This window comes from Terrapene carolina, unplaced genomic scaffold (assembly GCF_002925995.2).
Source record: "Terrapene carolina triunguis isolate 2854851 unplaced genomic scaffold, T_m_triunguis-2.0 Scaffold58, whole genome shotgun sequence".
Taxonomy (NCBI): Eukaryota; Metazoa; Chordata; order Testudines; family Emydidae; genus Terrapene; species Terrapene triunguis.
In genome coordinates this window covers 30,758,874-30,786,587 of record NW_020664409.1, presented here as the reverse complement: position 1 = coordinate 30,786,587, position 27,714 = coordinate 30,758,874, and the positions used below count along the sequence as shown (strand labels likewise).

Genomic DNA, 27,714 nt, shown 5'->3' with positions numbered 1-27,714 from the left:
CTATGCAGGTTGCTGCTGGGAATGCCTGCTGAGATTCTTCATACAGTAGAACTTCAGAGTTACGAACACCAGAGAGTTACAAACTGACCAGTCAACCACACCCCTCATTTGAAACTGGAAGTACACAATCAGGCAGCAGCAGAGACGGGAAAAAAAAGCAAATACAGTACAGTACTGTGTTAAATGTAAACTATTAAAAAAAGAGGGAAAGCAGCATTTTTCTTCTGAATAGTAAAGTTTAAAAGCTGTATTAAGTCAATGTTCAGTTGTAAATGTTTGAAAGAACAACCATAACGTTTTGTTCAGAGTTACGAACATTTCAGAGTTACGAACAACCTCAATTCCCGAGGTGTTCGGAACTCTGAGATTCTACTGTAACTGAAATCAGCAGCATGGAGCAGAAGTCAACAGGGTGCTATTTCTATGTCTTGTCCCATCATACTTTGTGCTCCTTATACACCGGTAGCCAACAGATGGGCATTGGTTCCAGGACACAGTCAGTGCGCTTGCAAGCAAGGGGGAGCTGACCAGCCCTTTAGTTCAAGAAAATAACTAGCTCATTAGCTTCGTAATCCAGACTTGAGTGCATATAACTGACAGTGGATGGTACGTTCAAAGGCCCTGAGTGACAGAGGAGAACAACTTCTTTTGAAAGTCAGTGGGACTTGGTGACTTTGGAGCCTTTGAAAATCTTGGTGATTTGGGAGCCTAAGTGACTTAGGATCCTTTGAAAATCTCACCCTGCTTGCTTAACTGGAGAAAGGTGCTCAGTGGTGTGATTATTTAGCATCACATAACATCTGTCCAGAATCAAAACCTTTTAAAATCCACCTAGATGAACAACCGTACAGAAAAATGTTTGGTTCTCTTGCCGCATAAGTATTATGCTACAGACTGTACAAAGTTACTAAAAGCAGGAGAAGGGCTAATATTTATTTAAAGGCTATCTACTTATAATAAAGAATCATCGTGAATATACTTACAGGTCTCATTCAGCAGAAGCTGAAGGGATACGAGATCACAAGAGGTTTATAGCTATTCTCTAGCACTGTCCTTTATGATTATAATTTGTGACAAAACTCCAAGGAAGACAATTAAGAGGATCTTACCCCCATCTAAACTGCGAGACATAGTATAACGTTTGCTGGAAGAACGCTCAAAGTAAGGTGCAGGACGGTCTATTAGTGCACTGGCTCGTCTGGTTTGGGCTTGTGTTCTTCCACTGTAGCGGAATTTGGAACCCAGTGTAAGGAATTTCTTTGGCGGTGCCTCCGGTAACAATAGCCTAATACACACAGAACAGTAAAAATATTATTCCACACACAAAGAATTTATTTTGTGGATAAAAAAAAGTAAAATGTTGTGTATCTTTACCTATCTTAATCTGTGTTCTGTCAACCTCTGTGTAACGGGAAACATAGAGCATGCCCTCGACACTGGCTAAGTAATTTGTAATGGTATACAGAAAGGCTGAGTTTTTCACAAAAAGTCTATATGGGGAAAATGAGGTTATTTAATGAATGAATCTCTTATTAAAATAAAGAGAGACACCTCAGCACTGTTTTTTTCTAATCATCAAAAAGAGAAACAAAGATTCAATGTTCTTGTGGACTGTCAGTTATGCTGCTTGAAGCCAGGATAAGGCCCTTGCCTACATTTGAGGTTTTTGTTGATACAGCTACACTGGAGACTGGCCATCGATCCTTGCAGTCAGGCCAGATTCTCAATGTACACAAGGCCCTACATGCATACAGGTGTTCGAATTTTTGAAGTTGGGGCCCCCTGTACTCTACAATTACACAGGTAGTGGGATTTGCTCTTTCCCCTTCTTACCATGGAGTCGTACTGCAAAAACTAACCTTCCTGTGGGGGAGGGGAGTAATGTATTTTTACTCCATGTGATTGCAAAGAAAACTTTCCAAATGTGAACCAAATGTAATCAACAGGATGGATAAAAAAAATCGATGACTTAAAATTTATTTTTTTTTGTAATTTAAATTGGAATTTTTACATTTAAATTAAATACGGGTTTATTTTTAAATAATAAACCAATTTTAAATTAAATTAGAAGTTCACAACCTATGTTAAAGCCCAAACTTACTGTATTATAGCACCTAGTGGAATTAGATGATTTTCAATGGGAACTGGATGCATTTGGTGCCTTTGAAAATCCCACTCTCATAGGTAAACATTACTAAATATCCCATTGCTTATTACCTTAGTAAAAACATCCAGCTAGTGTTTTTCTTCCACTTTCCCAACCTGTCTCTCAGGCATTTTTGGGTGACAAAAGCCTGGCTGTATCTTCACAGCTGCTAAATCCCTCAGATGCCCAAGGCACATTAAATAATGAAAATTATGGGATGGATAAAATAAGTTGATTCAAACATCTACATATGTATCCCAAGAATCATGATTGAATTCTGCAGTTTCATATTTAAATCAACCAAAATCTCATTTTTTAAAATTTTTATTCAAGTCTACCAAAAATTTTCCAGTTGCCACACAAGTTGTGTGTGTGTGTGTGTGTGTGTGTGTGTGTGTGTGTGTGAGAAAGAGAATGGGTACAGAAATTATGGGACAAATTTCCAATCAGCCCATTAACTGTAGGTGTTAGACAAACATTAACTGATAACATCATTGTGCATATGAAATGAAAAATATCAAGCTGGCAATCAAAATCATGTGATATTTTAAAGTCCAATTAAGGACCAGCCACAGTTGGAATAATTTTGGTGAAGCATTACAAATACTTTGGGAATAGTAATCTTTCCAAATATGGTTCCAGTTCAGCGATCAGAGAGTAATAATTTGATCCCACGTCATTTGGCTGTATTAGCACAATTGTTTTTTTTTTTTTTTTTTTTTTGGGGCAGGCTTTATTCTAAACCTTTAGGAAGGAAACCCCACATACCTGAAAAATGTGTGGTGTTCAACACATACTTTCCATAAACGCTTTGCAGCACGATGATTTGGCAACTTAAACCCAATAGTGCTTTCAAACTGTTCAAACTAGGTAGAAAGAAAGAAAAACTGAGTAGTTCTAGATTTATATAGATTCAAAGGCCAGAAGGGACCACTATCGTCATTTAGCCTGACCTCCTACATAACACAGGCCATAGCACTTCCCTGAATTAATTCCTTTTGGAAATAGAGTGTCTCTTTTACAAAAACATCCAACCTTGATTAAAAAAATTGCCACCACAACCCCTGGTAAGTTGTTCCACTGGTCAATTACCCTCATTGTTAAAATTTTTCACGTTATTTCCAAATCTGAATTTGTCTAGCTTCACTTCCAGCCATTCCTTTCTCTGCTAATTTGAAGAGCCCATTATCAAATATTTGTTCCCTGTGTGAGTATTTATAGAGTGTAATCAAACCACCCTTTAACCTTCTCTTTGTTAAGCTAAACAGATTGAGCTACTTGAGTCTATCGCTATAAAGCATGTTTTCTAATAATAGAATCATAGGACTGGAAGGGACCTTGAGAGGTCATCTAGTCCAGTCCCCTGCACTCAAGGCAGGACTAAGTATTATCTAGACCATTTTCTAACCCGCTCCTAAAAATCTCCAGTGACAGAGATTCCACAGCCTCCCTAGGCAATTTATTCCAGTGCTTAACTACCCTGACAGTTAGGAAGTTTTTCCTAAAGTACAACCTAAACCATCCTTACTGCAATTTAAGCCCATTACTTCCTGTCCTATCCTCAGAGGTTAACAAGAACAATTTACCACCCTCCTCCTTGTAACAACCTTTTATATACTTGAAAATGTTATCATGCCCCCGCCCCCCCCACAGTCTCCTCTTCTCCAGACTAAACAAACCCATTTTTTCCCAATCTTCCCTCATAGGTCATGTTTTCTAGACCTTTAATCATTTTTGTTGCTCTTCTCTGGACTTTCTTCAATTTGTCCACTTCTTTCCCAAAATGTGGTGCCCAGAACTGGACACAATACTCCAATTGAGGCCTAATCAGCACAGAGTAGAGAAGAATTACTTCTTATGTCTTGCTTACAACATTCCTGCTCATACATCTATAACGGGGCATACTCACCTCTCGTGAGTCCCCCCGCACTCCGGCCAAGTGTGTGTGCCTGTACTCTCTGTGGTGTCTCTTTGATGACTCAGCCCTCCAGCCGAGTCACACACAGTCTGTCTGTGTGTTAAAAGCAAAGCAAATCCCTTCCGGGGTACAAGTCCAACAGGGTCCTCTCTCAGTGCCCTCAGTAATGCCTCAGTTTGTCCCTGCTCCGGAATAGAACGGTGTCCCAGGGCTCCTTCCCTGGAGGCAATGTCTTTGCCCTCTCAGGACCTTTCTGGCCCCGGCTCTTCAGTTGGGCTTCTACAGTTCAGTTCCCCCTCTGGGGTACCTCCGTGTCTAGGCCACTTCCCCCAATGACTAATGGGGAGCTTGGGGGAACTGGGGACCACCCACTACTCCAGGTCCCAGCCCAGGAACCCTGTAGTTAGCCGCTGTCCCTGTGTCTCTTTATCTCAGGCTTCATCTACACTACAGATGGGATCAACACTCTGAGATCGATCCACCGGCGGTTGATTTAGCAGGTCTAGTGAAGACCCACCAAATCGATAGCAGATCGCTCTCCAGTCGACCCCTGTACTCTGCCCCCAACAAGAAGAGTCAAGTAAGTCAACGGGAGAGTTTCTCCAGTCGACCCCCCGTGGTGTAGACCCTGAGGCAACTCAACCAAGGTACATCGACTCCAGCTACATGAATAATGTAGCTGGAGTTGCGTAGCGTAGGTCGACTTACTGCGGTAGTGTAGACATAGCCTAAGTCATGCTACTGCTCGAATTCCCTGGGCCACTTCCCCATGGCCCCATGTCATCTTCACCTTACCTCAGGGACTTGTCCTGATGGAGTCCCTGCAACCAGCTCAGGGATCCTTTGCACCCTCACTGGCTTCTGGCAGCACTACCTAATCCAAGGTCGTGCAGCTCCCTCAGCCAGAACACACCATGCACACTCCTCCAGTTCTAGCAAGGAACTGAACCTCACTCTTGCCCTGCATCTCTTCTCATACTGACCCGCTGGGCCCTGATTGGCTGCTTCCCACACAGCTGCTCTAGACAGTCTGGAGAACCTCTCTACTGGCCTTTTCTGGGGTGGAGTGTGGCAGGGTCACAAAGCCTCCAGCAGGGGGCCTCAGGGCCTAATCCACCCCTTCACAACATCCCAGAATTATGTTTGCTTTTTTTTGCAACAGTGTTACACTGTTGATTTATATTTAGCTTGTGATCCACTATGACCCCTAGATCCCTTTCCGCAGTACTCCTTCCTAGGCAGTCATTTCCCATTTTGTACGTGTGCAACTGATTGTTCTTTCTTAAGTGGGGTACTTTGCATTTATCCTTATTGAATTTCATCCTGTTTACTTCAGACCATTTCTCCAGTTTGTCTAGATACAGTTTCATATTAATTTTCTCTACCTATATCATTTCATTACCCCATATGTACATACCTGCACATCTCTACAAATATATACACATACATTCTCCTGATTCCTGTCTTGAAATCCCAGTTTGGGTGATGATAGAATAGTTTGTTAGGACTCCAAATGAGGAGTGAGAGTTTATTGATTAAGATGGCTGCTCTATGCATTGTAGCACAGAACAGACTTTTAAAGAAAGGGCTTGGGAGATTTAGGAGAAAGAATTATGTGGTTAGTGCCTCTCAACTATTTGTTGCTCTAATGTTTTAACAACTTAACTGCGATGAGAAAACATTTGGATTTTCTGACAATAGCCTGAGGTGAGAAAGAGTCCCCTGAGACTGATTTAGGTTTCAGAGACCACTAGGATTAAGGAGGTATATAGGAAAGGAACTGGAGTTAGTAAATGAGAGTGGGAAGCATCTGTCTAATCTATCTCTATGGGGTTGAATATCTTCAGAAGCAAATGAGAAGGGCAGGTCATTGAAAGGGTTTGTGGTGGATGCTATGCATCCAATCAAACCACCAGAGGGCAGTCTTCATACAATAGTTCATAACACCTTCAAGCACTTCAGAAGATGAGTGCTGTAGATCTGAAACGACTAACATTCTTATGTACCAATATTACTGAAGGACAGATATTTTATTCCATTTATTTAGTATTCCAGGATATCTGTAAAGCTCTGAATGCGTGGCCTATGTGCTCCTCTGATTGGAAAGGGTGAACAGACCCCAGTTTAAACCATGTGTAATCTCTGACCAGCTACAGTGAGAAGCACCCGATAAATAAGTGTATTTACTAATATTTTATCAACATATTATTCACATTCACAAAATATTTATGACATGGTACATGAGAGTGTTATCTTTAAATGCAACAGGACAAATTCATCCTTCATGTTATTTCATGACCCAGAATGTATTTTAGACATATTTTAAATAAGGGATTTGCCTAATCTTTCCTAAAAAAGGGGAAAAAAATTCAATACATCTTAAAAATTTAGATGAAGAGTACTGATACAAACTTGTGAACAATGGCAAACAAACCAGTCCATGAGGTCACAAGGTACTTTGAATAAGTTTCTTTTACTAGTATATGTGTCAGGGTCTGCTTACCTCTCCTGGTCGGATTTTGATGTAGAAATTGTTCCTCTTGTATGAAATTTTCAGAACCTTTGGCCAGGCAAATCTATTTATCCTGAGTCTGTCTCGATATATTAAGAGACCACTGGCACAAACCCCTAACATGATTTCAACTCCTTCAGAATCCTGAAAAAGTAAGCAACATACTTTGCTGATTTCTTCTCTCCTTTTCCAAAGTTCCATAATTTTATATGTCATGTTCTTATCTGAGCTAGATATTTGAACTGTGTTAGCTGTGGTGACTCATTAGGTAACCTTAGCTTGCTTACTTATTCATATCTAAGCTGTAAGGTGCCATATTTAACAACATCATATACAAAGAAGATGACAGATTTTACCGAATGTTAAAAACTTCTCTGAAAGACTCCAAAAAGGAAAAAAAGATAGCATAAGAGGTTTAACTACATTGATAATTGCTTTGTTAAACAGTATTACCTCCCTAATGCTATAAGCACAACCATAAGACTGGGAGTGACGAGGGACATTTCTTTACTATCCTGTTTACTATATCCCTCATCATCATGATTGTTGGTCTTGTGCAGTTTCACATCTAGTTCTTCCCAAGGTTATTTACTTATGTAGTTGCACCTATGCCCAATACTCTTCTTTCCTCATTTCTCTGCAAGTGTAAATGAATTAGTAAATAGCAAAAAAAAAAAAAAAAAAAAAAAAAAAAAGCAGCATTTAGAATGGAATGGTTCCTTAAAGTCTTTGCTTATGGGGCTTGTGCTGTCACTCATTTTGCCTGAGAAACCAGGCTGCAGTTCACATTTCTCAGGACTTTAAGGTGTCAAAAGCACCCCTTTAGAAATCTTACAAAATAGTCTAAAAAACTATCTTTGCCATTTACTATTACAGATGCATGCAACTGGAAATTTGTAAAGGATTCATTTTTCATTATATTTGTTTCATCTAGCTTATTAAGTACCATCGGAAACAAAAAGGTTATCAAAGGTTAACAAAAAGCTTGGAGGCTTTTTAAAAACTATTTTAAAACAATTTTAAGTTAACAGCAATCTGACAACAGAACTTACAAAACTTTCATACTATGACAGTCATGAAATGAGTGAATTGGTTTCCTTTAGTCTCCTAGCAAATCATCTATTAAAGATATACTGAAAATCTGGCTGTATTTTAAGGTGAACCAAAAGACCAGAGGCATAGTTAATTTAGATGTAAAGGAAACGCACAATTTGAAAATTCTACTGCAATTCAAAAATTGCTCATGCTGAACTTTAAGGTGAGATATACAGCAAAGAACTAGACAGTGTGTAAAACGTACTGCACCATGAATGAGAGATCAATAAGAGATACAGCAATAATGTGTGTGGGGCCCTCAAAGGGGAATGACGTCTAAATAAAACTAGATTTCAGTGTTGGGATGTACTATCCAAAAATAAAATTTAGTGTCTGCAGTGTATTTCAATTTTTCATTTTTCTAAGAACAAAGAAATGTTTAAACGTACTGAGCCATATTTTCAAAAATAAAGGCTTGAGGTCCATATGCAAAATGCACGCACAAAGTCCCAGATGCAAGGGACTATTTCATATTACCTGTTTAAGAAAAGATTTCTTTCCTGAACTTTAACCTTTGTACCAGTTATACCTGCTTTCAGGCCCAGATCCTGCCACCTCTATTCCCCAAGCAGTCCTGCTGATTTAAATGGGAGTACTTGAGAAAGCAGGTATTACTCAATGTAAGAGTGGCAGACTCTGGCTCTTAGTATATGGGTGAAGAGACTATCCAAGGCAGCTCTAAAGAGCAGCAAGGTCGTAGCCACACTGGAGAATACATTACACATACTTGTACAGTTTTGCATATGTAGGCGATTTACATAATTATCAAAATATTAATTCCCATTTATAAACACAACTGTCAGTCCAGTTTTCAAGGAGTGTGCTTAATCCAGGAACAGAATAATTAACTTAGTGACTGTCTGCAGCCTTCAGCTCATTGATGCAGGTTTTATTATGATATCTTCTCTAGACAGTAAGCAGCTTTGATATAAATACACATCAACTTCACTGAAAGTTTTGCCCTGATCCTTTTTGTTTTTCATTCTCTGTCAGATAAAACTGGGTAACAAGGTCTTTGTTGCACAGAATAGGTTACTCCAATAGTTGTACTCTTCTAGTTACCAGCATTTCTCCAGCATTACATAATTTTTTTGAGAGAATAACTAGGCCCTATTGCAAAGTAACTAACTTTTGGTATCAAAGACCAAAACATATTTTGCACAAAAACTCACAAATGTTCTTTGTTGATCTCCCTCTGAGGGATGGAGGATGTTAAAATACTACAAAGAAAGGAGTGACATTTCCTATTCCAGTTCTAGCTTTGCTCCAAACGTGCCTCAAGATCTTGCGCATACATGCAAGAGACAAGAAAAGCAACAGCATGCCTATTGGGAGAACGCTGTCCACTGAGCCATAGACAGCGTTTTCATTTCAGTGTAGGCAATTAATAGACTACAAAGGATTACCTTGAAGTCTGTAATACACATACACAGTTCCTATGAAATGCCTCATGCACATGGATGAAGGCCCTTTCAAGATCCAAGCAGCATATTTATCTCAGCTGTTGAAAGGTTCTGATGCAGAATGAAAATGGCTCTACAGTAATTTGACCCTTCACAAAAAATGTGGTGCTCTTCCAAAGCTCTGGTCTTTTGTCCAGCATCAATTTGCCAAGGACATTTACTGACTTCACTCTACAGTTGCTGGAATCAATGAATCTTTTTCTGAATAGTGAAACTGAAAAATTAAAAAACAACCCCCCCACAAGACTACGAAATGACTGGAGATCTCTCATCAACCACACTGAGTGAGTACCTCTTGATCTGTGAATGTACCTAAGCTAACTGATGATTTTAGAGACAGTTTCATCATGGGAGATTGATTCCAAGAGAGTTCCTATTCATTGGGCTAACTGAAACAAATACACTTCTTTCAATGAGAGCTAACCATCAGCCCCTTTATCACTACCAATCTGATTAAGTTCCAGTATGGTTAACAAAGTGCTTCAAAAGACTTTTGCAGTGTTAGAAGTGGTCTGCTTGTCTAGATAAAACATCATAATTGACTTTATTAAATTGGAAAATTCAGCTGAATGAAATGACAATCAATCATTGTCTGGATGTCTTCTGATAAAAATGCATATTTTTCAAACAAATCCAGTCAATAGCTTTGAGGCTCAATACATTAACTGTTTCTCAGATCACAGCTTTCAAAAAAGATTTGTTTGTTTAATCAGCTTCACAGACTTTTTGAAACATGCGTACCAACAGTTGATGGAACTGGAATCAACTAGTTAAATTCTGCAACAACTACAAAATGTAGCTGCGTTTACATCATGACACACTAATCACTTTGGGCCTATTTCTGCGACTTTTGCTCACCTTGAGTAGTTACTTAATCTAGAAGTTTTTCCACTGAAATCAGTAAGAAAAATGAAATCAACAGGACCTTCTGAAATAAAGTACTAGTCAAGCTGAGAAGGGGTATAGAAATGGGCCCCATAATATGAAACAAAGAGTTTTTAATCATAGTCCAGACCTTGGCATGATGTAGATCCACTCCATACATGGATAGTTTTTTGGCATTCTCCAAGAAATGCATCTCAGCCTCTGCAGGTGTCATTCCCCTGAAGAAAAACAGTCATTACTAGTATCAGTTTTGAGCAAGAATAATATGGAATAAACTTCGGTACATGGGAAACACATTCTGTCAGAATTTAGCTAGAAGCCATTACACACTTTGCATCATTATCTTCCATGCTAAAGAACATTTTTTTCCTAGCAAAACAGTCTCACTCCTCCAAAAGACCTGTGCAGAACTGTTAGTTCCCTCAAAATATTTTGCAGCAGATTCTAATATTTCACATGGAGGATGCTCAAGCTCCAAAGTTGAGTGGAAGCTGAATGGAGGTCCGCTGCTCACCTGTGGCTCTTGTGCAGCTCGATTACTTTGTCTTCCAGTTCTTTAGTATGATTTGGTGCAAACCGGAATTCACTGACATAATCACTTCCATACTCATCAGGATCATAATCTCCAAGTTCCGACTGAACGGTATAGGACCCCAAAAGAGCAAGAGTAACAAAAGAACAAGGCAGCCTTCCAGACACTATGTCATCTCTCAGCTGCAAGCAGAGGTAGTACCTACAATAAATAAGAGCAAGAGTTTATAGGAGTTCTTCCAGCACTTTTAGAGAAGTGATGTGGTTCAGTCATTAGTAAGAATTTCTGGGGTCTTTTCCTGACTCTGCCACTGACAGTCCTTGAGCAAAACACCCAATTTACGCCCAAGTTCCTCCATGTGTAAAACTGGGATAAATGCTTGCCTATGTAACAAATGAGTGCTAACTCTTAAATAACTAATCTTCGTAAAGCACTTTGAGATTCATTGATGAAATAGGCTACTCTCTGTGTTTTATAACTATAATATAAGTCAGGAGTTCTCAAACTTTTTCTTTCTGAGGCCCCCCAATATGCTATAAAAACTCCCCGGCCCAGCTGTGACGCAACAACTGTTTTTCTGCATATAAAAACCTGGGCTGGTGTTAGGAGATAGCAAGTAGGGCAATTGCCTGCGGCCCCAAACCACAGGAGGCATCGCGAAGCTAAGTTGCTCAGGCTTCAGCTTCAGCACCGGGTGGTGGGGTCTGTGGTCCCGGGCTGCAGTTCCACGTGGCAGGGCTTTGGCTTTCTGCCCAGGACCCTAGAGAGTCTAATGCCAGCCATGCTTGGCGGACCCCCTGAAACCTGCTCATGGCCCCACAGGGTTGGGAACCTCTGGTATAAGTTACAGAGAAAATTCCCCATTCGATATTAACTATACTAAGGTATCTACTGTCATACAGATATCCTGAGCAATTCATTCTTATTTGATTTATAATTTTCAGTAATAAGCACTTTAGAAATATCAGTTAATTGATTAGCTAAAAAGCAAAAACAACAAATGACAACTTCCCATAAGGGTAGCTATGCTGCTAAAAATGATCCCATTAATAATGCAATGTGAGGGCCAGATAGAAGAAACTGAAAATAGTTTCAGAGGAACTAGAAAGGAAGGGTGGTTTAGTGGCTAAGGCACAGAACAGGGAGAAAATCCTGACCCTACTACAGATTTACAGCGAGACCTTGGGCAAATTGCTTAATCTCTGTATCTGAATCCCCATATGTATGATGGGGATCATAAGTCTTCCTTTCTCCCACCCTTTGCCTGTATTGCCTAGTTAGATTGTAAATTCTGAGCCGGCGTCTACCTCTCATATATTTCCACGCAGTGCCTAGCACGATGGGGCCCCAATCTCATCTGCTAGATGCTAACACCAAGCAGCAAGGGGTTGAAGGCTCAATGGCAAGAGTGAGCAGGGTACTAGAGCACGGACTTCAACCCGAGCCCAGAAGTCCACACAGCAATGAAACAGCCCTGCAGCCTTTGCCCTGTGAGCCCGAGTATGCTGTGTAGACATACTCAGAGAAACTCTAGAAGGCACTGGAGGAGTGGGCCATGCTGACTCTAATCTTCCTCTGCAGCCCCCTCTTCCTCCTGGGGAAAGAGGGAAGATGCTGTTGCCAACTACTGGCAATTTATTACCACTGACCCGACTTTACCCTGTTAGAGCCAATCTCACTATGAAGGAAAAAACCTCAAGCCCTAGCCATTTTCAGTCCTGCCTATGGGAAAAAAGCCCTCTCTCACCAACCACCTTTTGGGGAAGAGCAGCCAATCAGAGCTGCTAAGGAGGCAGGCGGGCAACGTTTTCTCCCCTCCCCTCAGGAGCAGAGAGGAAACAGGCAATACCATTTGCGCAAGAGGGGGCCAGGGAGGCGGGAGCAGAGAGACCCCAGCCTCTCATTGTAGGATTGCTCCTTTCTCCCCCAACCCTCTCCTGTGAAAAGGGATTGGTTCCTCCCACCTCTGCTCCTCTCTAATGCTGCCGCACCAGGGCTAGCAATGGGGAGAACCTCCTCCACAGTTGCAGGAGGAGCAGCTGTGGAGCAAAGGAGGGTCAGAGTGAAGAATTGTTGTATGGTTGGGTGGATGGGGTTGATGTGGGTCTGGAGCAAATGTGATGGAAGGGTGGGGCAGAATTAATTGCTGTAGAGATGAGGTGGCTAAAATCGCATTTCTCCATGATGATGATGATGATGATGATGTGGGGGAGTTAAAAAAAAGTCAGAAAATAGCTCATAAACATTAAAGAATTGAATGATTTGGGGGCCAATCTCATGATTTTTTGGGGTCTGACTCGTGATTTTGGTGGTTGGCAACAGTGGTGTGAAAAAAGGGTAGTCTGAATTGGACAAAAGAAAAGTATAAGTTGCAAGTGAACAATCTGGTTAAAAACAAAAAGAGGATAGAGGTGAAACTAGGAAGTGTAAGATAGACGGGGAGAAACAGAGGGGGAGAAAAGTTTGTGCAAAATAATGGTTTACAGGGGAGCCACCGTTTTATATTTTGTTTGAGGCCCCATATTTCCCTGCAGCTCGGGGCCTTTCTACTTGTGTAAGTGAACATTGCAGCCTGGTGTCTTTTCCAAATCTCACAACAGCCCAGACTGCATGAGACTGGGATGCAGAATGCTTTAGACTGCACTGCATGAATGGGTTAAAAAGTCAGCAGAAGGGTGCTGCACCACTGGGACAGCCAGGGTCACTTAGCCCCAAGAGGTCCTTCACAGTGAGAAGGGACTACCAGAAATTAGGTTAGGCTAGGATCTAGTTCTGGACTTGGTTTTCAGGGTGAACCAAGGATAGGATTCAGATTCAAAGGCATCCTGAGCTGTTCTTGTGAAATTTTGGCCCCCCAAATGGCAGAAGTCTCATGAGACCAATTGATGTGAATTCTTGCTACTTTGGGCTGTATCCAAAAATAAAGCTGGGAATTAACCCACTTCTGGGGTTTGGATCAACCCTGAACCAAAACCATGGGAACAGGCTTAGAGCTGGGGATTTAAATTTGAAAACACATAATTGAGGGAAAGAGGTAAGTAATGTTTACTTTTGAAATCCTGGTTCATGTTCATGTCCAGTTTGATGATTATAGTTGTATTTGTGTCACACAGTGTCTAGAGGACCCAACAAAACACTAATAGGCAAGACTGGGTACTGCAATGTTTGTGAACTCTGAAGCTAGAATTAATTTTTCTCATTAGAAATACGTATTGAGAAAGCCTGATTTTGGTATCAGTTTATCAAATGTGAAAGTCTTCTAGTTTGAAAGTCAAAACAATGAATAAAAACCCCAACCTTTTCTCTACTGAGGCTAGGTCTACACTACAGCGGGGTTCCGACCTAAGATACGCAACTTCAGCTACGTGAATACCGTAGCTGAAGTTGCGTATTTTAGGTCGGCTTACCTGGCGGTGAGGATGGGGGAAAGCCGACCGCTGCCGCCGACTCCGCTGCCGCCTCTTGCCGAGGTGGATTTCTGGAGTCGACGGCAGAGCGATCAGGGATCGATTTTACCGCGTCCTCACGAGACGCGGTAAGTCGATCCCCGATAGACCGATTGCTACCCGCCGGATCGGCGGGTAGTGAAGACATACCCTAAGAGAACATCAAATATTTCCCATTAGCTCATAATTAGAAGGCGGCTGATAGTAAAACAAAAACATTCATGCTTCCAGACAGATAGAATGTCACTGCTGTCAAAAATGTGTTTAAAAGCACTTTTGGAAAGGAATTTATTGTTTCAAATACCTGGTAATATCTTCAGACAGCTGGGAAGGATCTGGAGGGTAAAATTTCACATTAAAGGAGAACTGCCAAGCACCACCTGAAAAAAACCCACAGTTTCACTGAAATTGCCTACACAAGTACAAATGAAGATGTTCACACTGTTAGGTTACTAGCAATCTAAAAGATAAATTAGGAAATATTCCAGTCAAATATTCAGTAATGACAGGATTTATATTCTTCTTCTTGTATACAATATTTAAGATACCTTCCTACTTTTCACAGTTACAGTTTGAGGCCTACAGTTCTTTTCTTGCATAGTGAACAGTAATTTATTTCTAATGCCCTGAAAATTGAGCAAGAAAAGAGTCTGTTTACTGAGATTAGATATATTAAAAGGTAGCCTATAGAAATAAAATAAAAAACAAAACAAAACGTGGAGATAAGCATTGGAAACACCACAGGCTAAAAATGAAAATGGGCTTTCAATATGTGACCACAATTATGTGCAAAATAGATCATTCTATTCTATAACCCCCCACTCAGCAGTGTCTGAATGCTGTTTTAGCACACACACTGTCTCTTTAGCCGGCATACATTATCATATAGACGAAATTGCAAGGACAAATTTAAAGACCATTAATGAAAAAAATGGACCCAAATTTTTAACACAAGGGAAACAATAATTGTAGTACTTTAGATAACTCATGTCACAGGCAATAACTTTACACATCTTATAAGACATTTTTAATAGGACCTTACTTTTCAAAACTATAGATAAAAAAATACCAAGAACATTCCAAAAAAATAGGGAAAATTTAAGGGGATAAGGATTCCTAGAAAACCGATGTCTCATGTTTAATAAATGGCACCGATAAAAAAGCCAAATGCTTGGCTAACTAGCAAGCAAAAAAACAAACAAACCACACACAACTCCCCCCCCCTCCACCTCTGGTAAAGCCTATCAGCAACCAAGATTCTGTTGCATTAATTACATAGCTCTTCACCTATATTACTACTACAGAGACCCCATATTAATTGATCACCCCCCTGCACACAACCAATATCTGAGGTGACATTACTGTGAGAATTGAGAAATGGACATCAAGATAACCTGATGCTTTTATTTTCTAAAATATGGTAACCTATTAAAATACAGCACTGAACTGAAAAATACACTTTAAAAAAAATGTCCAACACACTTGTATAATGATGGTTACAGATTCTTTGTGGGCACTATGTGAAATAGAACTCCTCTTTATAAACTCTACTGTGTATTCTAACACAACTAACAGGTATTTTGCACTGTCTAATTTGTGATGAACGTATGTTTTGAAGGTGTGTCAACTTCTACTACTGGATTTTATGCTGGATAGAAGAGAGGAAGTGTTAATGTCGACTATATTGCAAATAGCAACAGAGGGTCCTGTGGCACCTTTAAGACTAACAGAAGTATTGGGAGCATAAGCTTTCGTGGGTAAGAACCTCACTTCTTCAGATGCAAGAAGTGAGGTTCTTACCCACGAAAGCTTATGCTCCCAATACTTCTGTTAGTCTTAAAGGTGCCACAGGACTCCCTGTTGCTTTTAACAGATTCAGACTAACACGGCTACCCCTCTGATATATTGCAAATGCTACTTTTAAATTGCCTTAAAATTCCATATAGTTTTCTTGATCATGTATTTGGGACTGTTCATTTAGGGCCTACAATGAGATCTGTGTGGTTCATTCCTTGCCAAATGATTTCAGGGCCTTAAGAACTTCAGCTGTACAGAGCTCACTGCAGGATCAGGGCCTTAATTTGCTGAATCTATTGGAGAACATAGATTTCATATGCTAAAAGAGGTTGACATTTAATACAGAGGAAGATAGCCTCAAATCCTCTGTGAAATTTTTGGATACACACCCTTGTTTGAGAAAGAAGGGAGAGAGAAGATCCCCCTGACAAACAAGAAATAAATTAAATCCATATTGTGTGCCTCAGGAATATGATTCTGTAAGAAAAAATAAGTATAACAGGCCTGATTCTCCTCTTGCTTATGCTGGTTTCAATCAAGAATAACTCTATTGAAGTCCATGGTTTTAAACTGGTGTGAGGAGAATCAGACCCAGCAACTCTATAAACAGTGTTGGCCAAATTCTTTTCTCAAATACTGGCTTGGATTTCCTCCTGCCTGCAGTGGAACCGAGCAATCTTGAAAGCAGACATTTGTCCTATAGTCTCATCAGTATTCAATACAATTGTGGTTTTAATCATTCATGAAATAGATCACTTGTAAGATAGTTTTACTATTCCAAAGGTCTTAACAGAATTATCTGAACCAAGCAAATTAACACTGTCATCTATGACAACTCTAACTGTTCCCAGTGTCAACTGTAGGACTAGACTTTTCTGCCCTGGTTAGTCTCTTGCTGTCACAATCTTTCATTGTCTAGCTCTTAGCTAAAACACACATTAAATACATTGCAGTCAACTGTATGTAGTTGGACTGCCTTAATTGCATCAACAATCTACATAACTTGTTATCAAAGTCTACAGCACTTTCTTTTCCTGTGATAACTTTTCAGTATCCTATTAACAATTACACAATGGAACACAGATTTCAATTATTTTTCATTGCACTTCATTTTTAGATAGTATATATAATATCTAGGATAGTTTGGAAAAAGGTGAAGTTAATCATTATGAAAAATACTCTAAGGGAAATTTTCCACACTAAGTTTAAATTAATCCTTTGAATCTTGAAATGGTAACCTACTATTTTAGGGCCTGATCCTAGAAACACAAACTACCAGATATAATTCCTTGTAAATGCTAGTCTGCTGAAAGCGATTATTTATAAGATGTGTGGAGGAGAATACTGAAATTTTCTTGCCCAAATAAAATCACATTTATAAACATTACAACAGGTTTCCAAAGAGCTATTGGAGGAAAAGAAAGGTAGGTCACATTTTGAGCCTAGCAGTCTTGACACAGGGTCCCTTCAAAACATTTTTGGATTACTAACACAGCATACAGCTAAATTTAACAACTGAGCCTTTTAAAATATTCACATGAAGCAGAAAATTGATTCTCCTTGTGAAACAGTAAGTCATCTTAGGAACAAAGTTCAAGTTATTGGAGAAATGCAGGAACGAGATAAAGATGTTTTGGGTAGAGGGATATCTGTACTAACACAGTTACGTGTTTTGGTATGTAAGGCCAGCAGTGTTCCCAGACGTGACCCAAATGACAGTAATTCAAAGAAAACAATTTATATCTTGTGACCCAGGCCCCAAAGATTATAATGCTTAATGCTGAGTTTAGACTTTTCCCTCTCTGTAAATGTCAAGTTCTTTTTAGCAATGAGACATTTATATTTCATGATCCTGACCAATTGATTGATTTTGTTAGAGAGTAAAAAAAAGATGAAGAAAAACATCCAACAATTCTTCTTCTAAAGACTCAGAAACAGACCTGAATAAATAATATGAAACTTAACATTTGAGATGGGGCTTAATGATAAAAGTGATGTTTTCTCTTGAAGAGGGAGTGCAATATTCACAGAGACTTCGCCAACTACCTGCTGCTCCCCGCTATGCCTTCCCCATACAGTACCAGTCTTTGAGGCTGGGGAGGGTGAGGTTGGAGCTCAGGCCTGCAAGTGATTGGTAGGTTTGCACCCCACTAGTCATTCTAACTGGTAACTCAGGCCCAAGGGGTGAGGGCATTTCAAGAACCACATGTGTGGGTGAGGAATATTCCTGCTCCGCAGGCTGCCAGCCAGAGAGCTTCTCTTGCAGTGATCCACCCCTACACACTACATTGGACTGAAATCTCCCACTGAGGCAATATGTTATTTATGGCGCAGTTAAGTGGAGTTCAATTGTCCTTGTCCTCCACTCTTTCTGGGTCTCTGTGCCTTACAGCAGGTTAGATAGATTGTCATATTTGGGGTCAGGTCGTCCTCCACTTCCCTGCTTGGTCCAGCAGAGTCCTGATATAATTATAAACATGTGTTTTGGTGTAGGCAGATGATGTGGGTGGATGGGTAGCAATTTGTTATGGTGAGAAGTATTTATGATGTTTTTTGGATCTTTTAAGGGGGATATTATTTTTAATGTCCAAAAGGCACCCAGAGCACTGGGCGAGATAATAGCAGGTATATGGTGTGGGGCACTTCCAGTGAAGAGTTTAATTTCTCTCAGAAGGAGATGGCCATGGGGGACACACAGCTTGGAGAGAGAGTGAATCTTTTTTTGGGTAACCATTAGTTTGCTTGGTGGATATTTGTTGGGCAATAAATTAATAGTTAAGTACCAGGTTAACTTGATTAATAAATGAATTTGCATCTGGAGGCCTTAAACCATATGTGTTGTGTCAGTGTGCTTAGTAGGGTTCTACCTGGAAGATGATCTCTCAGTAGTTACTGCTGCTTTATATACAGTCACTTATATTGGCAATATGTTCTCTCAAGCTGGGAAAGTGTGTTAATGTGAAGCTCTTTTGTATGAGTATGTAGGACTTTTCTCACACCATTTATTACATGCAAACAATGTGAAATACCAGGGAAAGCAGCATTTCCAATTTTATAAAGAGCATTGTGAAGTTTTTTTCAATAAATGTTTTAATTTTGTTCAAAAGTATTTCATATTATCAACACTGCTCTCCTTATTAAAACATTTCCCAGATCTCCTCACACAGACACATGGTTGATTACAACTTACTTCGGATCTGCTTTTTGATTTCCTTTGCAGGGTCCAACCAGTTCTGAAAAGAAATTTTTTTTTTAATTTGACTAAAAATACAGTGAAAATTATTTTTAAACATTGATATTAACAGCACTGAAATGAGACAAAGTAACGTTAAATGTGTTCAGTGGCCTTTTAAAAACTCAGCAGCAGATGCCACATTTGTTGGCTAAATTAACTTCTTGCTCCATCTCTTTCCTTTGGAATACTGTAGCTACAGCAATTATTTTACGCTAATACATTTACTTGATTCCTTGCAGGGCCAGCTCCAGGCACCAGCTTAACAAGCAGGTGCTTGGGGCGGCCAAGGGAGAGGGACGGCACCTGCGGCAATTCGGGAGCGGCAGTTCCCTCACTCCCTCTAGGAGCGAAGGATCTGCCGCTGAACTGCCGCCACCGATCGCGGCTTTTTTTTTTCCCCCCCAATTGCCGCCGCCGATTGCAATTTTTTGTTTTTGGTTTTTTGCTTGGGGCGGCAGAAATGCTGGAGCCGGCCCTGATTCCTTGAAGGGTTTTGTTGTTGTCGTAAGAACTTCTTAGATCACAGGAACCTGCAGACTAGGTTAGAACACAGGCATCCTCTGGCAGCATGTCCAGTGACCTTTCATTAGCACACCAGGAGGCTCTTGTTTGCTTAAACCTTGAAAGGCTGGAGGGGCTGAAGAGTCTGGCCCTGCTTAAGTACATAAAGAGAAGGAAGAGGACATGAGCCTCTCCTCTATTTGTGCCCCAGTGCAGGAATCAGGCTTTAATCCATTGAGGTGTTCAGACATTGTCCCTTGCTAGAATTTCCTCCAGTGCTAGCTATCCAAAAGGGTGAGGTGTTCTGTGCAGTGCCATCATCCACACTGACCAGCAGAGCTTGTCAAGTATATGAGAGAACTGTACAAGACAGCTGTTGAAAGGATGGGGAACTGCCACTGCAGTGCATGCTTCCTGGCAGTCAAGGAAGACTGCCTCACAATTCCGTTTGGGATATCTTACTGCAGCATAGTATCACTTACCATTTCGGCAGGCGGCATGGTTTAAAATCCACAGTCTAGACTGCGTTGTACCTGTTTTTCTCTCTCAGATATTGGGAGGTTATGTCCCTGACCTTCAGCATTGTCTTAACCAATGCAAATTAATATTTAATATGTATATAGTTCATAACAAAAGCAGTTTGTTAATCCCCTAGGAAAAATTCCACTTTCTCCAAGGAAAGATAAACAAATATAGCAAAAACCAAAACCAAACAAACCCCAGAACAACCCTTGCACCTTACCCCGCCTTCCCTTAATCAGCTGGCAGCTGCCCAGAATCAATTAGTCTGAACTCCAAAGTATGAGGCTACAAGAGTACAATATGCCACTACAATTAAGATTCCCTCAGGGTTTCTTTTTAAAGCCCTGTTTTCAGATACTTGTAACTCAGGTAACTCAGATGGAAAAAATTGATGTGGATTCTTATATAGCATAAAGATCTTCAGCCTGGAAGATGTTTTTTCTATGTTGGGGGGAGGAGTGGGGGGGGGGAGGATGAACAAGCTGTTTTTACATTGTAAAATTTAAAAATATATGTAGAAATTAAAAATAAACTATTGCTCTGACACTATCATGTACATGTTTTTAAAATTAATTATTGACTTATTCTAGCCACTTTTGTACAGTAACTTGAGATCTATAAATGTTGAACATCATTATTATTAATAATCTGACAGGATTTCTAAATACATACTTATTTTGGCCCCACTTCAAGAAAGCATGACTGTTCAGGAAAGAATTTAAGCACATGCTTACCTTGAGCTTTAACTTAAAGTTAAGTACACACTTAAGTGCTTTCTTGAATCAGGATGGAACTAAGCACCTGTTTAATTGCTTTTTGCATCAGTGCCAAAATCCTCATTTTAAAAAGTCCATAAATATAGAAAGTAAGGGTTCTCACTAAGAGAGAAAACCATCACATACTTATATGAAAACCTGTTAGGGGACTCTTTTATAATATACATTTTAACCAAGACATCAAAAGGGAGTTAACAAAATACTTTAACGAAATATTTAGAGGGTCCTTTGCTGCTCCTCATCTCATCTTAATGTGTGTACAATGTATATGTTGCATGGATCTTAGATCATCATATCCCAGTACTAATTGAGCAATAATGCTCAGGTAAAGATAACATGAGTCTTGAAAGGGAATTAGCAGCAATAGTGAATTAACTTCTGCCTGTCTGTGTCACAACCTTAACATTAAATAAACTGTTTTTAGTATTAAATATATTTATGAATGTAAATCTGACTTTCAAGGCAGTATTGGAACAAACCATCCGAGAAAAGCTACATGATTAACTTCTCTTACATCATAAATAACCAGTGGTTTGAGCATTGGCATGCTAAACCCAGGGTTGCGAGTTCAATCCTTGAGGGGGCAATTTGGGGATTTAGTTGGGGATTGGTCCTGCTTTGAGCAGGGGGTTGGACTAGATGACCTCCTGAGGTCCCTTCCAACTCTAATAATCTATGATTCTAAGGCAAAAGGAAGACAGGAGAACATTGTTCCTGTTCTTGGGAGGCACAAACAATTAAAAAGGAGATGGCATTAAATAAAGATGCATCCTTTTCGAGGTAAGACTAAAACATCAGTTCTGGATTGATCACCGGGAAAAAAAAAATCTGATGGCCACATATCTTATCCCATGCAAACTCAAGATCAATGCCAGTTAGCAAGATTCCAGTTCTGTTGACTTTCATTCTACTTCCTTTTAATTCAAGAAAACCCTGGCTGATGTGTCTTTTTTACCTTTTGGTTTTCCATGTCTCTGTATGTTAGCCCAAAGTAGTCCTTTTCCAAAAGATTTAGATGTTCACATACTTTGTCAAACAATATTTGACCTCTGGAACGTTTCTATGGAAAACAAAAGAACATTTTCATCAATTTCAAAGTACAGCAACATTTAAATAAATCCTCTTCGGTATAATAAAGTTACAAAACCAATATTGATTTATCTTAACCTACACACCTTTCAAAACCATTGATTTGGAACTGTACAAAATCTGCTGAACTGGGCTAATTTGCCTCGGTAAAAATTCAGGTCTCAATGTGGAGTTAAAAATAAATCAATAGATGTAACATTCAAGTGGTAGCTTGGAAGGTTTCCTCTATCTCACAAATACTGGCACTTAATATATTCCGAGCTTACATTGCACTAGAACTATAGCCTTCTCTATATGCAACAGTAGTAACAAACATTGGTCCAAAATACTCCCCTAAGCGGGTTTGAAACCGGTGGATGATGGAGCAAAGGCATTTGTGTGGACTGGCTCCATGAAGTCCTTCTTTTATGTTTACGTATGGGGGTGGTCTGATTCAGCACCCACAGAAGTCAACAGAAAACTCCCATTACCATCACTGGGAGCTGGACTGGGTTAAGAAAGTGAAAGCGCAGGATTCTCCAGAATCCCACTGACATTTCTCAGCCCAGACCACCTCTATGAGAGGATAGCTAGTTTTTTATGCTCATTTAGAACCTGGCTATCTGCTGAGATTGTACCAGTTGTGGTGATGGTTTTGTTATATGGGTATATGCCCCTTACGAAGTACATTGAGTCCAAGAGAGCCATGAGTTTATAGCAACTTTCAAATGCTGTAATTCTGAGCCAGATAAAACTGGTGACCTGGAGGGAACAGTTTCTATTAATAAACAAACAGCTGAAGTAAAACTGTTACAATAGTGAGTGATATTACAGTTCAACAGGCAACACTGCTAGCAGCATGAAACCTAAATCAATCAAATTTAAGGTTTATCAATGAGTATTTTATTTATCGATGAGTATTTAAGCTGTATTATGCTGCGTGAGAGCCAGATTCTCTGAGGCACTAAAGTGTCTCCTGTAAACTGTTGAGCACGTGCACCTCCCATTGAGACTAATGGGAGTGGTAAATATTCCACACACAGCAGAAGACGTTCAGCAAATTTTGGGCTGGATCTTAAGAACTCAAATTATTTCCTACAGTTTCATTATTAGTAAAATTCAACATGTATATAAGCAGAATAGTAATACTTTAGTACTTGTTGATATTATTTTCATTAAAATAATGAACATGACTGAAGAGCACTGTAGATATTATTTCAGTCTACTTCTTATGACAGTAAATTGTGTTTTGACTAACACGGAGTAAATTCATTACAGTCTGTCACTCCACAAAAGCTGGCCATTTAAAGTCTCAAACTGTTTTAGATTTGTTTTAAGTAAAATCAAACAAATAAACAAATGTGGATGAAGGCTCTTGTACAATTCACCATCAAGTGTTTGAGAAAACATTTTGGAAATGGTAAGAGTAACTTGCACATTAACAACAACAAAGTAACACTTTACACTTACTTTACATTTTCTTCTTAAGATCTCAGGGCACTTAAAAAAAAGGTAGGAAAAAATTATTCCTGATGGGGAAATGAAATGTTAAAGTGACTTGTCCAAGAACACACAGGAAATCTGTAGGGCATAGACCACAGGGGCCAGCTCCATCGCTGGTGTAAATTGGAGTAACTCCATTTACTACTATGGAACTATGCCTGCCTATGCCGGCTGAGGATCTAGCCCCAGGGCATTGTACTAGTCACTTGTTTTAAACAGCGACAGAGTCCTATGGCACCTTATAGACTAACAGACGTATTGGAGCATGCTCCAATACGTCTGTTAGTCTATAAGGTGCCACAGGACTCTTTGTCGCTTTTTACAGATCCAGACCAACATGGCTACTCCTTTGATACTTGCTTTAAACACTAGATGAAATGAAGTGCTTGGCTATATAGCCACTGTTGCTATATACTGTCAAACAAATATTTAGTCTATTCCTCCAGCCAACAGATCCACTCTCCTAAAACCCAGAATTCAACAGATAATAAAAGTCGGCTGTTTTTTTCTTTAAGCTTTATATAGCTTTTTAATTACATCCAGAAGACAGAACCTACTACTGAGACACTGAGAAGAAAGGAAATCAAGACTTTCTAGCAGAAATCTGAAAACTATTTGGTTTGAAACAGTAGACAACAACAGTTTTTCTCCACACTGTTGCTTTACTTTTTAATATCAATCTAAATGACTAGATCTCTGTATGGGAGTAAGTGGTGGATTTAAATCTACAAACATTTGTCTTAAGAAAAATAATATGACACAACTGTTATATTTACATGTATTTGCATTATGACAGCTCAGTGTCCTGTCATTTAAAAGTCATGCAAGGTGTCAAGGCTGATTCCCCACTCTGGCACTTTGAGTGCAGAAGGTGGGGGCCTGCAAGGATTCTAAAAATTAATACTGGCCACTCTAGGCTTGTATTAAACTCCCAAGGTTACAGCTTTTCTCTGACGTTGGATGGGTAGATGCTGCCACCACTCAAGTGCAGAACCCCTTTGAGAGCCCAGGAAGGTGCACTTGGGAGTTCTTTCCTGTGGTGTACCCTCAAGCCCTTTCACCCCCCTTCCGGGGAAGAGCTGAGAAAGAAAAAAAGAAGGAAATCAGCTGTTGCCATCAGCTAATTAAACACCATGTGCACAAACCTCTTAAGACACAAAAATCCAATTCTGTTCTTAAAAAAGGTAAACTGTATTTTCTTTCTTTTTTTTATTAATAAATCTGGGAACTCAGGCTATTGCTAGATTTTATAAGAGCAATACAAGGATTAAGCACCAAGAATAGATTTCTTGAGGTTAAAGGTTAAAGGTTAAAAGCAAAACAAAAGCACCTGGGCTTAGCACAGAGGAGTCCACAAGCCATAAAGAAATAAAAGGGATAAACCTAATCGCGTCTTCCTAGACATTCCCTGATCTACTTGCATATCTGGGGTTTTAAATGAGTAGTTTCTAGGTATGATACCGAGGATTTTTCATACCTGGCCCAAAGCTTCTTACAGTATAACTGCTGCCCTGTCCCCTCTCCAGCAGGTAGAGCCACCACAGACAGACAAAAGGGGAGTCTTTGTTCAATTTTAAGAAGTTCTAGGCTTCCCATTGGCTCTTTTTGCCAGGTGCCTACTCACTTCCTTTTACCTATGCATAGCAGTGAGACTTTTTAACCCTTTAGAGGCAGAGCAATTAGAGAACAGCTACAAAGAGGGATTTTATAGCTACTGGCTGGCTAGGTGTCCATAAAAGGGAGATACCCCCATCTCCTTTCATTTATCACACAAGGTCAAAACTGAAGCTGTTTCAGCTGGAGGATCCATGCAGTTGCAGCTTTGACAAATAATACAGAGCAGCTGCAAGTTAAGGTATTTTAAAGAAGATGTGTGTGAATGGAAATTGCCTTTAATGTGTAGCTATATTGTACAATAAGCATAAAAATAAGGCAGCTAAGGTACTGTTAAAGACCAAATGTGATCTCTAATCACTTTTATTATTGAAGTGTCACCCAAAAGCCCGGATCAGGGTCCCACTGTGCTCAGTGGGTATAGGTGATGAAGGTAAGAGCAATAAGTTTGGCTAGCTGTGTGCAAAATTGGACGGTTCTTGTTTTAGCTGTTATAAAATGCTCTCTACTTTCTCTAGCCTTTTTTTTTGTGTGTGTGCAGATATCCTATACCTACTCAGGAAATCTCCACAGCATTGTAGCTGCATCGGAACAGAATATGGCAAAATCTGCTTCTTGTTACTCTGGCAGCTGCTAAAAAGGATGCTGGAGAGTGATATGTACTACTGCAGGGAACCTTCTTATCCCAGTGCATCTGATGTAAACCTGTGATGAGGAGGTGGCTAAGGGAGGGGCCTTGCTGGGCTGACATTCCTACCTTCCCATCACATCAGTGCCTGTTGGTATTAGGATAGATGAGCTTCATATGTCAAACCCTTCCATTGCCCCTTAGTGCCACAATCAGATCTTAAGGAGTCGCTGTAAATTATCTCATGCTATATGTCTGGGTACTTATATGGCCCTTGTTATACAGTATATGAATGAGTTCTGGAAGAGGTGCCACCACCTATGTCAGAGACCTCCTGCTGCAAACAGCAAGAAAAGAGAAAAGAAGACACATGCTTCCCACCCACAAGCCACAGCCAAAGAATTTGTGCAGATTTGCATAATTGTTCATATATTTCCAAAAATTCCTGTATACATTAGGGCTGGCCATAAAACAAGAACCCTGTTTAATAAAAAATGTTGCACTTTTGAAATCTGTTTTTGTTCCACACAGGAATGAAAACAATACCTTTCAAACTTGTCTTATAAATAAAAAAAAAAAAAAAAAAAACCACAACACAACAAACCCATGAGAGAGAGAGACACTCCAGAATAGCCAAGGGGTTATGCACTCAACTGGGATGTGGGAGACCCAGGTTCAAATTCTTGTCTGATTTAGAGTTGATATATGAACTTGGGTCTCACACTGCAGGTGACTGCCCTAACCACCAGGCAGGACACACACCTTCTCCCCTCCTCTCTTCCTCCTTGTTCCCCCATACCATGGGCCTGAGAAACCTCACTGATGAAAACGTCATTGGGAAAAAAAAACATTTCACTGACAAATTCCCAACCAGTTCTAGTATACAAACACCATTAGAGATGTGCACCTTCCCATTTGAAAATTATGCTAATGTGGGGAGATAATTGCATATATAGATGGGATACAGTGTTTTAGTTACGTGCCATATATCAATGAAACAAATAAATAAATAAAACTTCCAGTCCATTATTAATTAATATTATTTTGCAGTGCCCAAAAGGTGTGGTAGGCACATTACAGCACAGATAAGACATGGTCTTGCCCCTTAAGAGGGATAACAAACTGGAGGAGAAGAGAGAGGAGGAATGACAGTGGGTACAGCAACAAGATCACAAAGCTTCTCAGTTTATGCCATAATCTAATATGATGCCTATCATCTATTCCCTGGTGATAAGCCCTAAGAAGTAAAATAATGGGAGGAACAATTGTCTGTTAGTAAGACTCATAACTTAATTCTCTCAATGCCAAAAGTGTCAGGCCATTCTCAGCAATCTGTACTGATGTGCTTGGCAGAATCAGAATGAGATCTTAAGTCTGTACACTGGAAAGTCATGGGTCAAAATCTTCCAATTTCCCGGTCTTCAAAAACATTTGCCCTCTAATCCAAGAGAACACCTTAAACAATTCAAACATAACAGCGCCCTCCTCAACACATTCTCAAACACATTTCAGACATGAATGGGATTAAATGAAACATGTGGCCATTAAAAGTCACTGAGAAAAATATTTGCTTAGAATTAGTTTGAGCGAGCGAGCGATAGAGTATATGAGAAATCTAGATTTGGATAATATAAAGTAGGAGAGAAGTTGTGGGGTAAAAAGATAACTCTTCAGAATTGTAGTGCCAGGTCTATTTCAAAACATACACATGCTCTGCTCTCAGAATTCATACGAAACCCACAATTCTCACTGACCTGGGAACCAGAAAAGGCAGTAAATTAGTCAAGCTTCCTAGTAGAAAGGGCTAAAAGCGGTAGACTTGGCAGGTCTGCACTTGTGTCAGTGATTCCCATATGCAAGGGAGAGGAGAAGATGCATCTTTTCTTTGTTACCCCCTTTTCTATTCTTGGATCTGCACCTCTCCCTTCTCAAGCTCCCCCAACTGGCTTCTGCAGATCCTACCATGATAGACAGCCTGCCTCTCCCACTCTGTTCCTTTTTCCTATCCTACTTTAGCAATTCCTACCCACCACTTCACCTCCCTTCTCCCCGGTCACTCTACCTTCCCTCCTT

General features: G+C 39.9%; 1 protein-coding gene across 25 annotated transcripts in view; it reads right to left on the bottom strand.

Moving 5' to 3' along the window:
* EPB41L3 (erythrocyte membrane protein band 4.1 like 3) overlaps positions 1-27,714 on the bottom strand; it is a 128,346-nt gene that overhangs the window by 31,961 nt on the left and 68,671 nt on the right. For all 25 annotated transcript variants that reach the window (XM_026661244.2, XM_026661294.2, XM_026661262.2 and 22 more), the window contains 8 exons: positions 21,784-21,888; positions 18,985-19,027; positions 14,302-14,377; positions 10,534-10,752; positions 10,150-10,237; positions 6,568-6,720; positions 2,915-3,012; positions 1,110-1,285 (listed from right to left, as the gene is read on the bottom strand). In XM_026661244.2, coding sequence (XP_026517029.1) covers positions 1,110-1,285; positions 2,915-3,012; positions 6,568-6,720; positions 10,150-10,237; positions 10,534-10,752; positions 14,302-14,377; positions 18,985-19,027; positions 21,784-21,888 — 958 coding nt within the window. The remainder of the gene's footprint in view (positions 1-1,109; positions 1,286-2,914; positions 3,013-6,567; positions 6,721-10,149; positions 10,238-10,533; positions 10,753-14,301; positions 14,378-18,984; positions 19,028-21,783; positions 21,889-27,714) is intronic.